The 14,179-nt window shown below is 32.5% G+C and overlaps 1 protein-coding gene across 4 annotated transcripts in view; it reads left to right on the top strand.

The window, feature by feature from the left end:
- Dop1a (DOP1 leucine zipper like protein A) overlaps window positions 1–14,179 on the top strand; it is a 103,236-nt gene that overhangs the window by 31,009 nt on the left and 58,048 nt on the right. For all 4 annotated transcript variants that reach the window (XM_076858463.2, XM_076858462.2, XM_076858464.2 and 1 more), the window contains exons 2-6: window positions 402–592; window positions 1,838–2,019; window positions 6,412–6,582; window positions 8,763–8,952; window positions 10,087–10,185. In XM_076858463.2, coding sequence (XP_076714578.1) covers window positions 455–592; window positions 1,838–2,019; window positions 6,412–6,582; window positions 8,763–8,952; window positions 10,087–10,185 — 780 coding nt within the window. In that variant the 5' untranslated portion in view covers window positions 402–454. The remainder of the gene's footprint in view (window positions 1–401; window positions 593–1,837; window positions 2,020–6,411; window positions 6,583–8,762; window positions 8,953–10,086; window positions 10,186–14,179) is intronic.

Genomic DNA, 14,179 nt, shown 5'->3' with positions numbered 1-14,179 from the left:
CCCATGTCCTCGATGTTTCCAGTCTAACAAGTCTTACTTTATTTTAGCATCAAGACAAAGTAGAAGGCTGTGTGTGTGTGTGTGTGTATAACACGTTCTATCAACAAATGTGACAGAAATAACATGATTTCTAAATTGAAATAAATGTCATAAAATTTCTTTTTTGTATCCCTAAATTCTCAAACATTTCCCAGTTTCCCTACAGGAAAGAATGCACAAGTAGTTATCATTGAGTCTTTTTTGAATACTTCAATCGCCTGTGAACTAGGAGACCAGAATTTTTACCACTTCTAACTTATGAAACATTTTAAAGTTAGCCATTACCTTTGTAGTAGGACCATATGAACCCATTTCAGTAATTTGCTTTGTAACCTTGAGTCCTCCTACATACTCTTTTGTAGGTAATGATTTTGCATGAGTTTGGAACTAGTCTTTAGCTGAACACTGTGGGAGGATGAACACAGAAGAAGTGGAGTTATTGAGTGACTCCAAGTACAGAAACTATGTAGCTGCAATTGACAAAGCACTGAAGAATTTTGAATACTCCAGTGAATGGGCAGATTTGATATCAGCACTTGGAAAACTTAATAAGGTATGTTTATCTTGTCCATTTCATTAAAAGATTAAAAAATCAGAAATCTTATCTTATTGGATTTCTCTAAATCTTGAAGTAAAGAATATGCAGTCATAACTAAACATTAATTTTGATAGTGCTATTTTACTTTATTATTTCAAAGCAGACTGTTTAGCACTTTTGAAGTTCTAATTAAAAAAAATAGAGCTTTATAGGAAAGGTAGCAGAATACAACAGTTACTAATATGGCATTATGTAAAAATGTGGATGTGTAACCAATGTGATTCTGCAATCTGTATTTGGGGTAAAAATGGGAGTTCATAACCCACTTGAATCTAAAGTATGAAATATGATATGTCAAGAGCTTTGTAATGTTTTGAACAACCAATGAAAAAAACCAAAAAAAAAAAAAAAACCAGAGCTTTAAAAATAGAGTTATTATCATTGTTGTCACTTATAAAAATACAAGATTGGGAAGCAAAGATGCTGCTAACTAACTATAAGGGTTAGTAAGTTTTCTAATTGAGCATCAGATATGGTTCTGGAGTTCCTGGCAACAAAATAAAAAACTGCAAGTGGAAAGCAGTAACTGTTGTTTCCTTTCCAAATGATGCGTGCATAGCAGCAAGGAAACGTTTTATAAGCTTTCGCTGTGATTCAGTACTTTTTACAAAGGCAACTTTATATATAGTCACTTAGACCTTGGAGCTTGGCTTTGAATTGATCCTTCTTCATGTATCTGGTTTAAACCACACTTATTATAGTAGCATCACTGATAATCTTCTAGCTTTTCATTTTGACTTTTTGCTTTTTAACTGAGAGGAAAATTTTCTCAACTTACACCCATAATTTTACAATTGTTTTTGTTATTAACTAAGAATGCTCTAAATATTAAAAAGGATATATGGGAAAAGTATGGTCTCACAATAATTAACATCAAGTATCATAGCACACTTGAAAATTTATCTTAAAATACATAGCAAAGACACTCATTTTCAACTCAATACTCACTACAGATAATAACTTCTTCTCTCCATAAATTTGTCCTGGCAAGTATTGTTTCAATAACAATATGTTCTTTCTGTTAACATGGAATGGATGTATTTTTAAGCAAATTAATAATTTTTTAAAATTTCAAATAAAATATATATCAATGTCACAGACAAAAATGAATGCCCTACAATGATAATTTTTATAACATGCGAGAAAATGGAATAAAACGAAATATTTTTTTCTCATCTGCATTTAAATGTTTTTTTCAAGGTTTTACAAAACAATGCAAAGTACCAGGTAGTACCCAAAAAGCTGACCATAGGCAAGCGCCTTGCTCAGTGTCTACATCCAGCATTACCAGGTGGAGTTCATCGGAAGGCACTTGAAACATATGAAATTATCTTCAAAATCATTGGACCTAAGCGACTTGCCAAAGATCTTTTTTTATATAGGTAAGAATGATTTTATTATCTATTTCATATAATATAAATTAAAATGTATTGCTAACTCTTATGCTTTCTGCACTAAAAACTGAAAAATTGAAAGCTCTTTCATGACCAAAAGTTTTTGATTCCAATCTTAACTATTTGAGTTAAGTAATATAGAAAAATTTAGACCATTCCTTAAGGTAAGTTTCTTTTTTATTCTCAGCAGTCATTTATGAAAGAAGAATTTTCATTCAAAATCATTGGAACTATAGAACAGTCTACCTTTTTTAAGCTTGAAAATTTGCCTGATAAAAAATAAAATACCTTGATTTCTAACATTATTTACCATTCTTCATTTTCAGTTGGCTTCCGTGGAATTACTTTTTCTTGTTTACTCTTTGTAAATCTCCTTTATCAGCCTTTTTTTCTTTACCTGAATTCAATATTTGCATTTCTTAAGACTTACTTAGTAACCTATATGTTCTTATATTTTCACTTTATATTTTCTCATCAGGTAAGTTTATCCACAACCATGATTTAAAAAAAATTTTTTGTAGTTATAGATGGACAGAATGCCTTTATTTTATTTGTTTATTTTTATGTGGCGCTGAGGATCGAGTGCCTCATGCATACTAGGCAAGTGCTCCGCCACTGAGCTACAGCTCCAGCCCTGTTACAACCATGATTTTTTAAAAAAGTTTATTATGTATATGTAAGGTACAACATGATGTTATGAAATACATAAAGATAACAAAATGGTTACTACAATTAAGCAAATTAATATATCCATCATTATCTCACATTGTTACCTTTTTGTGAGTCTTTATATGTGTGTATGTGAGAGAGGCAAGAGCAACTAAAATCTACCCAATTAGTAAAAATTCCTTAAACAAATCAGTATTAACTATGGTCCTCATGTCGTATGTTAGATCTCAAGATATTTTCATTATACTTATCTGCTGCCTTGAATTCATTGACCTACATCTCCCTATCTTCTTCCATCCCTCATAATCAGAGTTTTATCCTTTATGCACTGACTCCCAAATTGATATCTCTAGCTCTGGATTTAGCTTTAAACTCCTGAATTACCTGATCTCTGAGGATCTTTACAGGCAGGTACAGCTTTACGTTTTCAAAATTAAACTCATCCTCTGTTCCTGGAAATCTGGTCTTCCTGCATTGTACTAAAGCTCAGTGAATTGCACTACCTTCTGTCTACTCACACAAGCCTGAAATCAGAGCTACACATGATATCTTATTAGTCCCACATATATTCTCCCACCACCCCTTTACAATCTGCCACTAAGACTTCTGTCTCATAATGGTTATGAGCAGAGGATTCTGGAGTCAAATTAGCTCTATGATCTTTGACCATTTTCACCTCTTTATATACTTACCTGCAAAATAGAAATAAGGTTACTAATGCCATAAGGTTGTTAGAATTTAAAATGTTAAGTTACCAAAAGTACTTAGAACAATGTGCTGCATATAGCAAGTACTTAATAAATATTAGCTATTATTACGATATGTGTCAAATATATCTATTTTCTCAGCATCTTCACTGGTAGCATCCAGTCTTAGTAAGCATCACCTCTAGCCTGTGCTTTGTCATTGGCCTCCTAACATTCATCCACCACCTGATTTTCTTAAACTCTGCTCTCTGCACAGTACCAGAATAATCTAAAATATTTAATAAATAATGCCTCTTGTATCTTCTAAGACATTATGTAAAATCACACTCAAAATTTGATTTCTCCTATGATATGTATATAACCCCAGTCACTTTTGTGATCAAAAAAATGTGCAAGGATTTCTCCCTACCAGGAAGCAAGCAGGTAGTTTTGAGAGAACATCAACTGGACATCCTCTAGTCCAATTCAGTTTTAATGCTGTGTTCCTGGAGATAGTGTCAGATTTCACTGGTTGAGAGCTCAGTCCACAAGACTATTACCACTTCTGACACCAGGAGCAAGTCCAAGCTTCCAGAACATTTGACCAACTGACTACAAGTTAGGGTTCCGCTACCTCCTCTTTGGGCTTAATTAATTTGCTAGAGCAGCTAAAGAACTCAGGGAAACATTCACCAGTTTATCATAAAGGATATTTTAACAAATTCAAATACACAGCCATAAGAAGAGAGAGACGGGGCAAGATCTGAAGGGTCCTGAGCACAGGAACTTCCATCCCTGTGAGTTGGAATACACCACCCTCCTGGTGGGTGAATGAGTTCAGAAGCTTTCTGAACCCTCATCCTTTGGGTTTTTATTGGACGCTTCTACATATGCGTGATTAAAGCATGTATAGAAACATGATTAGACAAAAAAAGGTATCTCGAATGCAAAAGACTTGAGTTGAGAAAACAGCAAAGCATGCCTCATCAGATTGTTCTTGGCCCATCTGGGTAGCTTTCCTTCTTTCCTGGTATGGGGAGGACTCTTTCTGAAATGTGGGTTGTCTGATCTATTAACCATGGTAGGTCAGAGAATTTCTTTATGGCTACCTGAAAGTCAGAAAGGCAAGGAAAATTAGTTTCTATGGCCCACCTTGAATGAAGAGAAATTCTAGTTTCTGTGGCCTGCCTTTGAGAGAAAAAGGAGCAAGTGAAAGGGAGATAAAAGATAAGATTCTTTGCTTTATGTAGCCTAAAGCTCCCCCAGTATCATAACAAAACACTATCTTTCATCTTCATTGCTATAAACCAAGGACAGACGGTCAAATACATAAACGGAAGATATGCTTATTGCTCTATTCACTTAGAACAGAGGTGATGTAGTCTAATAAAAGATATGCTTATTGCAGTAGTGATTTAATAAGTAACAAGAGCTTTCAGACTTAAAAGCCAAGAACCATGAATGAAAACTAAATTTATATTATATTGTGTGCATCTATGAACATGTAACAAACAATAAATCCCATCATTTTGTACAACTATAATGCACCAATTTTAAAAAGTGAAATAAAAAGGAAAAACAAATTTATATCACAGCATCACATGTAGAACTATCATGATTTAAGACACAGAGGTGATAAGTTGGAAGAAATGCATGAATACATACACACGTGTATATATCTCTCCTCCCTTAAAAGTTGATATAGCTTGGCAGCTTTAATCCAGGAGGTACTTAAAATAAAGGTTTTGGAGTTTGGTTGTTGCTGTTATTTATTCTCTTCTTAGAATCATGCGGAAATAGTTGAGTACAAAGTGTTGAAAAGCAAAGATTTCGGTGGAAGAAGATAGAAATTACAGGAAAGAAAAAGGAAAATGAATGAGGCTGGTCCCTGGCAAATTAAAAACAATGGGCCCTGGAGCACATGAAAGAAAGTAGTCTCAAAGGCTGACTATAATTATATGTGACTATATCTTTAGGTCAATCTGTATCTAAAATTGGAGGCAGAAATGTAAGGAGTTGAAGATTATTTCTATTTTGTATATAAACCAGAAGTAAGAGAGTCATAATTCAATTGTTAAGTTCCTCCTAAGTGCAGGACGTGGTACTGAGGACTTGAATACAAAAATAAAAAAAACATCATGATATTTCTGTGGGTTTCTGATATTTACAGTCTTTTAAAGAAGACACATGAAACAACTTAAAGCAATAAATGTTCTAATAAGATAGTATTAAGTACAATGGAAACTTCAATTAGGGAACCTAACCTAGTCTAATTAGGAGGCAGTATCCTTAAGAAAATGACATAGGCTGGACTTGAACATTTAAGGATCTCCAAGACATACAAAAAGGATATAAGTAAAGAAATCAGTGAGGAATCATCCAGTATAGCTGGAGTAGAGGGTGCGAGGGACAAAATTGGTGAGTGTACATGGGGTGTACAGAAGCATGCAGTAGCCGAATCTTAAGATAAGGCCACATTGCCAACAGGAAACTAATGAAAGTTCAACTGAGACCAACAATTTCATTAAGATGATAAAATAATGGTGGTCTCTTCTAGGTACGTGTCTGATAGAGATAAAGAGAATTTATTATATTCAAAAAATATCAAGGAGTGTGATGTGGAGAAAAAACCTGATGATTGATTTTTGGAGTGGAAGACTTTTTTTTAAAGGGTCTAGAGTGAGCCAGATAGATGGTGATAACAGTATTTTGAAATGGCAGGATTATAGTAAGAAACTGGTTTTACTGAAAAGGGGAGAATTCTGTTTGGGAATTATGAAATATGTGCACTTCATCAAACAGCTAAGTTGCACCTGGGTTCTTCAGTATGAAGCTCAGGTGAGAAAACTGGTTTAGTTTAATGTATGTAGAAGTCTTCAATTTATAGTATCATTTTAAAGCAGCCAGTATATTTACTATTTCTTCAAAACATAAAAGATTTATATAGAGTTATAATTACAAATGAACTCATATTTTGTCATTATTTTACTTTTTCCCCTTCCTCCTTTTGTTGTTGTTTAAATAGTTCTGGATTATTTCCTCTTCTTGCAAATGCTGCCATGTCTGTGAAACCAACTTTGCTCAGTTTATATGAGATATATTACTTGCCTTTGGGTAAAACACTGAAGCCTGGTCTACAAGGGTTGCTAACTGGTATTCTCCCTGGCTTAGAAGAAGGATCAGAGTACTATGAGAGGTAAACTGGTATTTTGTACAACTATGTAATCTACATCATGCATTTGTCAGCAAGCATCCATACATATGTTTTAACATCATAAAAATTAATTTTATGTCTGTCTTCTAGATATTTCAGTATATTACATTAAGATTTCTATATCACATTAAGATTTCTATAGCAACAAAATTATTATATCTATAACATACTGAAAGTATAGCTCTATGGTATAAGTACAGATGTAGGAGATAGATGGACTGGGTTTAAATCTTGCCTGTATACATGCCTAATGAGCTTAGGAAAGCTTTTAAAATAGTTTCTTCATCTATCAAACTTATTCATCTATCTAATATTTATTTCATTGTGTTATTATAATAATGAAATCACTTAGTCCAGTGCCTTGCACATATAACTTATTAAAAAATTGTGATTCATAACTTATATTCTTTTTCTCTTATTTCTGTGATTCAAAATTTAAAATAAGAAGATATTTATCGAGAGTGGTTGTTTTTGTTTTGAGTACTACAAGTTTAACCTAGGAATGCTTTACTAATGAGTTACATCCCAGTCCTTTTTAATTTTTTCTTTTTGAGACAGGATCTCCCTAGGTTGCTTAGGGCCTCACTAAATTTCCCAGGCTGATCTAAAATTTGGTGATTCTCCTGCCCCAACCTTCTGAGTCGCTTGTATTACAGGCATGTGCCACTTTGCCCAGCTAACAGAACATTTCAATTAATGAAAAGAGTGGAAAACTGGTCCTAAAGTTTTATGGTCCAAAACTATACCAAAAGTTTTAAAATTGGTAATGGAAAACAATAGCCTTAATATCAAGTATAGTGCTATTTTACTAGGTATTGACATGTTACTCTTTGATATTTTAGCTTTTCAAAGAAAACGATCTGATTTATTTTAGAACCTATTATAATTTTCTGATAGCTAATAGATATAGACAATGAATAATAACAAAGTATCTTTACTATTTCATCACTGATATTCTTACCAAATAAACTCAGTTAGGCAGGAAAAATTGAAAATGCCAAATTTACTTTGAGTGTACTTGATTATTTAAAATTTAAATAATTTATTCATGTGCACTGACCAGTTATTTTGTTGTATTTTATGTACTCCCATAATATAGTAAGAATCTAACCCTGAAAACATTGGATTACCTTGTAGGCTACTTTGAAAAAAATAATTTTATTCTCAAAGGTTATTATTTTCTTTAAATTTAATTTAAATTTAACTAGTTTTGCTTATAATTTTAGAAATTTAATATGGAATTATTTCCTTTAGTTTATAAATCAGTTTTGTTTCTGATTATCATATTATATGGTTTGTAAACCAGGCACAATAGCACACACCTGTAAATCCCACCTACTCAGGAGGCTGAGGCAAAACAATCACAAGGTCAAAGCCAAACTGGGAAATTTAGTGATACCATGTCTCAAAATTTTAAAAAGAGCTGCAGATTTAGCTCAGTGGTATAGCATCCCTGTATTTAATCCTAGGTACCTAAAAAAAAAAAAAAGAAGAAGAAGAAAAGAAAGGAAAAAGGGGGACTCATAGGTGCATTACTATTTTAATGCTTAGATAAATTGGGACTAAAAGAGATTACAGTGTTATCTCTTGATTTGACAATACTTTAATAGTCTTTATGTATTACATGGTTTATCTTACATTAAAAATAAGTAATTAAACAAGTAATTAATCTTTATGCAGTTCTTAAAGCACTAAAGCACCTTTGATTTCATAGGTCTGATTCATTAAAGCTATCATGAACTATATAGTATGTGATTTTTTTTTTAAAAAGACATTTGAAAATGTCTTAAGATTTTGTAGGACAATAAAAGATATGTTCTACCTTGGTTTAATATTAACTAAAATGTGTATATGGTATTTTATTAGAGTAATTTAACAACCTAATGACATTAAATAGACTTGTGGTAGTGTTTTTATTGTTCTTATTTTACAAATGAGAAGACTGAACTAAAGAAAGTTTAAGTAAATAGTGGAGCCATGGCTTAATCTAGTCCTCTAACTCTGAAGAATATCATTCTTCCTGTCTATCACACATGTTTCCAGAGTGGAGAATATGAGTACAGCATAGATGCTTTCATACATTTTTGGAAGAAAATAATTGATATCCTTTAACGTGACATTAAATATTTCCTTTCTTACACCACTTTATTTTGTTACTTCAGAACAAACACATTGTTGGAAAAGGTTGCCGCTGCCGTAGACCAGTCAGCGTTCTACAGTGCTCTTTGGGGTAGCCTTCTCACCAGTCCTGCTGTTCGTTTACCTGGAATTACCTATGTGCTCGCCCATTTGAACAGGAAGCTTTCTATGGAAGATCAACTTTATATAATTGGTAGTGATATTGAGCTAATGGTAAGTCTAATATTGTAGTTGCTCGTTTCACAACTTTTTTTTTTTTGAGCCAGGCACTATTCAACATGGATGTTGAGGATTATTCATTGAATAAAATTTCTATTTTTCACAGAGCTTACATTTTTTTACCAAAAAAACCCTAAAGATCAAAATTATCAATAATTATTGATCTTAAGAAGCTTAATATTTTCATGAATAAGAATTGTTATTTATGTCTGTTTCTCTATTATCTGTTACTCAGCAAATTAATGGGTACTGTTATTACTATCTTACTAACCGATCCAACTACTGTTAACATAGTTACATTTATTATATTCCAAGGTGAGCCTTTTCTTCAATCTTTATAAGAAAACATGAATTTTATATAAAGTAACATAGACAGATTCTGCATGGGATTTGTGTGACAGATGTAGTACTAAAGCAGACATTGTAAGATAGTAGAAAAGAATCACATTGATTGTTTACTTATACTTTTTAATTTCAAGATTAAAGTGTGATTTACATTCACTGAAGTTAATCCTTCTGTATGAACAGTTGTATGAATTTTGACAAACACATAAAATAATGTAACTTCTGCTACAATCAAGATACAGAATACTACGTCATCCCCAAAAGTTCTTTGCCCTTTTTAGTTGGTCCCCTTCTTCTACACCAGGCCCTTGCAAACATTGTTCTGTTTTCTGTTTCTATAGTTTTGCTTTTTCCAGAGTGCTATATAAATGAATCATGCTATGTTTAGCCTTCAAGTATTGTTTTCCACTTGTCTTAACATTTGAGTTCATCCATGCTTTTGTATGTATCACTGATTTGCTACATATTCTTCCATTGTAAGGTGGTACCACAATTTGATTAATGGACATTTAACTTGGAGCCCATTTGGGGCAAATATTAATAAAGCTACAATAAACATTTGCATACAGATATTTGTATAGACATATGTTAGGGATTGCTTGGTGAAGTTACTAGAAAACCCCACAGGTTATATAATACTAATACTGTAAACATTTGTTTGTAACCTCTTTGATCTTCAGAAGCATACTTTTATGTATTAGAGAAAATGAAGAATTGTTACATTTTTTATGGCAAATTTCTCAGCATAACAGACAAAAGGTGATAAAGATTCTTTTATTTCAGGTAGAAGCAGTAAGTACTTCGGTGCAGGACTCAAGTGTACTTGTACAGAGAAGCACACTGGACCTCATACTCTTCTGTTTTCCATTTCACATGAGTCAGGTAAAACATTGCTACTATCAATACAAGGCATTCATAGAAAATCAGATCCATGATGAATGGTTATTTTTTAAAGGTATTATGGTAGAGTGTTTTGTTTTATAAATCAGCATGTGCATAAAAAAATAGGTTCCTTTATTTATTTATTCATTCATTCATTCATAGGTATGTACATTTGTACCAGGGGTTAAACCCAGGGGTGCTTAACCACTGAGCCACATTCCCAACCTGTTTTTTTTTTTTTTTAATTTTGAGATAGGATCTCACTAAGCTGCTTAGAGTCTCTGTAAGTTGCTGAGACTGGCTTTGAATCTCGATCCTCTGTCTCAGCATCCTAAGGTGCTAGGATAATAGGCACATGCCACCGCCCTTGCTACAAGTCCATTTTTAGGAGTGAAAATTTGTGCAAATTTTGAAGAAAAATAGATTTTCTGATTTGATAGAATATGGTAATTGAACTCAAATACTTCAAAGTTCTATAAAAAGAAAGAGGGTAGAGAGAGATGATGCGGGGGAGGGGAGGGGAGGGGAGATAGGAAGGGGATAGGAAAGGCAGCAGAATACAACAGACACTAGTATGGCAGTATGTATAAACGTGGCTGTATAACCAATGTGATCCTGCAATCTGTACACGTGGTAAAAATAAGAATTTATACCCCATTTGAATCAAATGTATGATTATGATATGTCAAGATCATTGTAATGTTTTGAGCAACTAATTAAAAAAAAAAAAAAAAAATCAGGGCCTCATTGTTAACTCAAAGCCAATACTCTGACCCAGGCTTTTATCTAGCCAATATCAATCTGTCTGATGTTGCCTTATCTTGCTCTGATGATTTGGGGATTTATACCAGAACCATAGAAGAGTTGGGTATAATTTGAGAGACAAGTATTTAGTCACTGTGATATCTGCTAATAATTTTATTTCAAATCAGAATAACTGACTTGTCAAATCATAACAAAGTGTTTCCATTACTGGAGCTCAATTTAATCTGTCTTTATTTTCAAAGAAATGATCTAAATATTTTTTTTTTAAATTTTTAACTTTGATGAGTGATTTAGAGCACCAGAATGTAAGCATTCAGAGTAGAGGAAATATATACTTAAACGAAGCAAGAAGATACAGAGAATTTATACCTTGAAAAAGTAAGCTTATTTCTAAAAAGGAATTAGCAGAAAAGACTATTGTGATTTTCATAATGACCATTGGCTAATTTTTCTGTGTTATTTTACTCAATTTTTTCTTTATCGTTCTACTTGTTTTTGTTAGTTTATTATTATTTATTCAAATTAAGTAATAATTGAAGACTTACACTTCATTGTCTATGTTGTCACTAATTGGGAAATAAACCATCTCTAGTTTCTGTTTTGAAACTCACCCCTTAACCAGGAGCCTTTATTCTGCCCTTGAGCTTTTCACAGAAACCCCTACTAAAAATTTTCAGTATACTCTAAGCCTGCCCATGCTCTAGTATAGGTGTGGACAAATAGTCCACTGGTAAGAGTGAATTTTTAATTTTTTTAAAAGCTTTTAAATAAGGAGGGAGGTGATTTTTTTAAGAAGGAGGAGGAGGAGGAGGAGGAGGAGAGATCAGGAGAGTAAGGAGAATGAAGGAAGGAAACCGGGATGGGATAGGGAAAGACAGCGGAGTGAATCTAACCTAACTATGCTATGTGCATATATGAATATACTACAGTGAACATCACCAGTATATATACATCCACAAGACATTAACTAAAAAATTAAGTAAATAGCAGAAATATCAGTAGAGGGAAAGAAAATAGGTGGTAGGGGGGAAGGGAAAGGGGAAATATTGGGGAATTGAATTAGAACAAATCATATCCCATGCTTTTATGATTATGTCAGAATAAATCCTATTGTTATGTGTAACTAAAAATAACCAATCAAAATTGAAATTGAAAAAATATCTTGTAAAAGAAAACAAAGAATACCCCCAAAATATATGTGGTCCAAAAACCTAAAACATACATTACTATCTGGCTCTTTATCAAAAAAAATTGTTGACCTGTGCTCTTGAATTTTCTTCCCTTCTAAATGGTCAATATTAATAATCCCTTAGTTGATGGGTTCCTCAACAGGATCTGAGGAATTAAGTCTTGGTAGACTTAAATTGGTAAGAACTTAATTTATAACCTCACTAGATCAGTGATTCTAAACCTTTTCAGCTTGTACTTCCTTTACTACTTTATTATTTTACCATGTTTGTGCTCCTACTAGCCAAGATTTTCTCAAACCTTACCTTCTACATTTTTTTACATAAAAAAAAAACGGAGTTATGTTGAATATGATTTTTTTAAAGTACACACCTAGTTCTAATATTCTTTTCTCCATTACTGGACCCAATTCTGATACTCTTACCCCTGTTGCTATACCAATTATTAGTCTACCTGAGTCATCTTGTTTTCCTACTTTACTTGTTTTCATATCTTGCATATAATAGATTTTTACCAAGCATTAATTGTTATTGTATCTTAATAGAGCCTGTATTTCTTTATCCCAAAAGTATGATAGATATTATATTCAACTAGACTATTCGACTTGAGCTTGTTTCATGAAATGCTGACTTGACTCTCTAGTATATACACCTTTGAAATTATAATAGTTTTTTTATATATATAGTACAAGTGTGTGGTAATGTCAGTAGTAATCAGAAATTACTTCTTGGCTGGGTGTGTAGCTAAGTGGTAGATGTACAGGACCCTGGTCTCAAGAACCCGCCCCCCCCCCCAAATAAAAGACTTCTTATACCTATGTATTTGTTGACAACATTATATATTTTATATATAACATTTCAAAATATGTATACATTATAGGATGTCTAAAGCAAAGTAATTCATGAATTTATTAGTTCATATCCTTAACATTATCTGTATTGAGACCGTTTAAAAGCTTCTTAGTGATTTTGAAAAATATGATACATTGTTATTCAATTTTCAAAAATATAATACATTGTTACTAACTGTAATAACCATGTCCTACAGTAGTTTTCTTGAACTTTTTCCTCCAGTCTAACTGAAATTTTGTATCCTTTGACAAACATCTATTACTTCTTGCTTTGTTAAGAGTAGTTTTTTTTTTTTTTTCCCCAAATAAGATTGGGAAATGTGCTTTTAAAAAATTTTGTGAGAATATCCATAAACCACATATCTGATGTTGAATAGACAAATCATCAGTTCTCAAATGCTTTGATTACAGTACCCCATTATACTAAAAAAAAATATTGAGGATTCTAAATATCTTTTGCTTATATATGTTAGAACTATCTGTATTTATGTTAAAAATCAAAACTGGCAAATTAAAAATATTCATTAACTTATTTTAAAATAGCAATAACAATGTTATTATATTAGCATAACAGTTTTTGAAAGTATGTTCCCACATATAAAAAAAACTTAATGAGAAGCATTGTTTCATATTTGTTGCCAGTTTCTTTAATATCTGGCCTAAAAGCACAAAGCAGAAAGTTTATACCTGCTTCTGTGATATAAATTCCTTTGTTTGAAGTATATGAAGAAAATCTGCTCTCATATTGATATGTAGTTAGAAAAGCAAGGAGTAGCCAGGCACAATGGCATATGCCCAGTGGTTCAGAAGGCTGAGGCAGGAGAATCACAGGTTTAAAGCCAGCCTCAACAACTTATTGAGACCCTGTCTCTAAATTTTTTTAAAAGGCTGGGGATCACAGAATACAACAGTCTCCAGAATGGCAATATGTAAATCAATGGTTGTGCAACTGAAGTGATTCTGCAATCTGTATGTGGGGTAAAAATGGGAGCTCATATCCCACTTGAATCAAAGTGTGAAATATGATATATCAAGAACTATGTAATGTTTTGAACAACCTACAATAAAAATTAATTAAAAAAAAAAAAAGGCTGGGGATGTTGCTCAGTGATTAAATGCCCTGGGTTCAATGCAAAAAAAAAAAAAAAAAAAAGCAAGGAGTACTTCAATAGTATCCTTTTAAAGTTGCAT

The sequence above is a fragment of the Callospermophilus lateralis genome, chromosome 6, assembly GCF_048772815.1.
Source record: "Callospermophilus lateralis isolate mCalLat2 chromosome 6, mCalLat2.hap1, whole genome shotgun sequence".
Lineage (NCBI taxonomy): Eukaryota > Metazoa > Chordata > Mammalia > Rodentia > Sciuridae > Callospermophilus > Callospermophilus lateralis.
The sequence above is the reverse complement of the archived record's forward strand: the minus strand, read 5'-3'. Positions and strand labels throughout refer to the sequence as shown.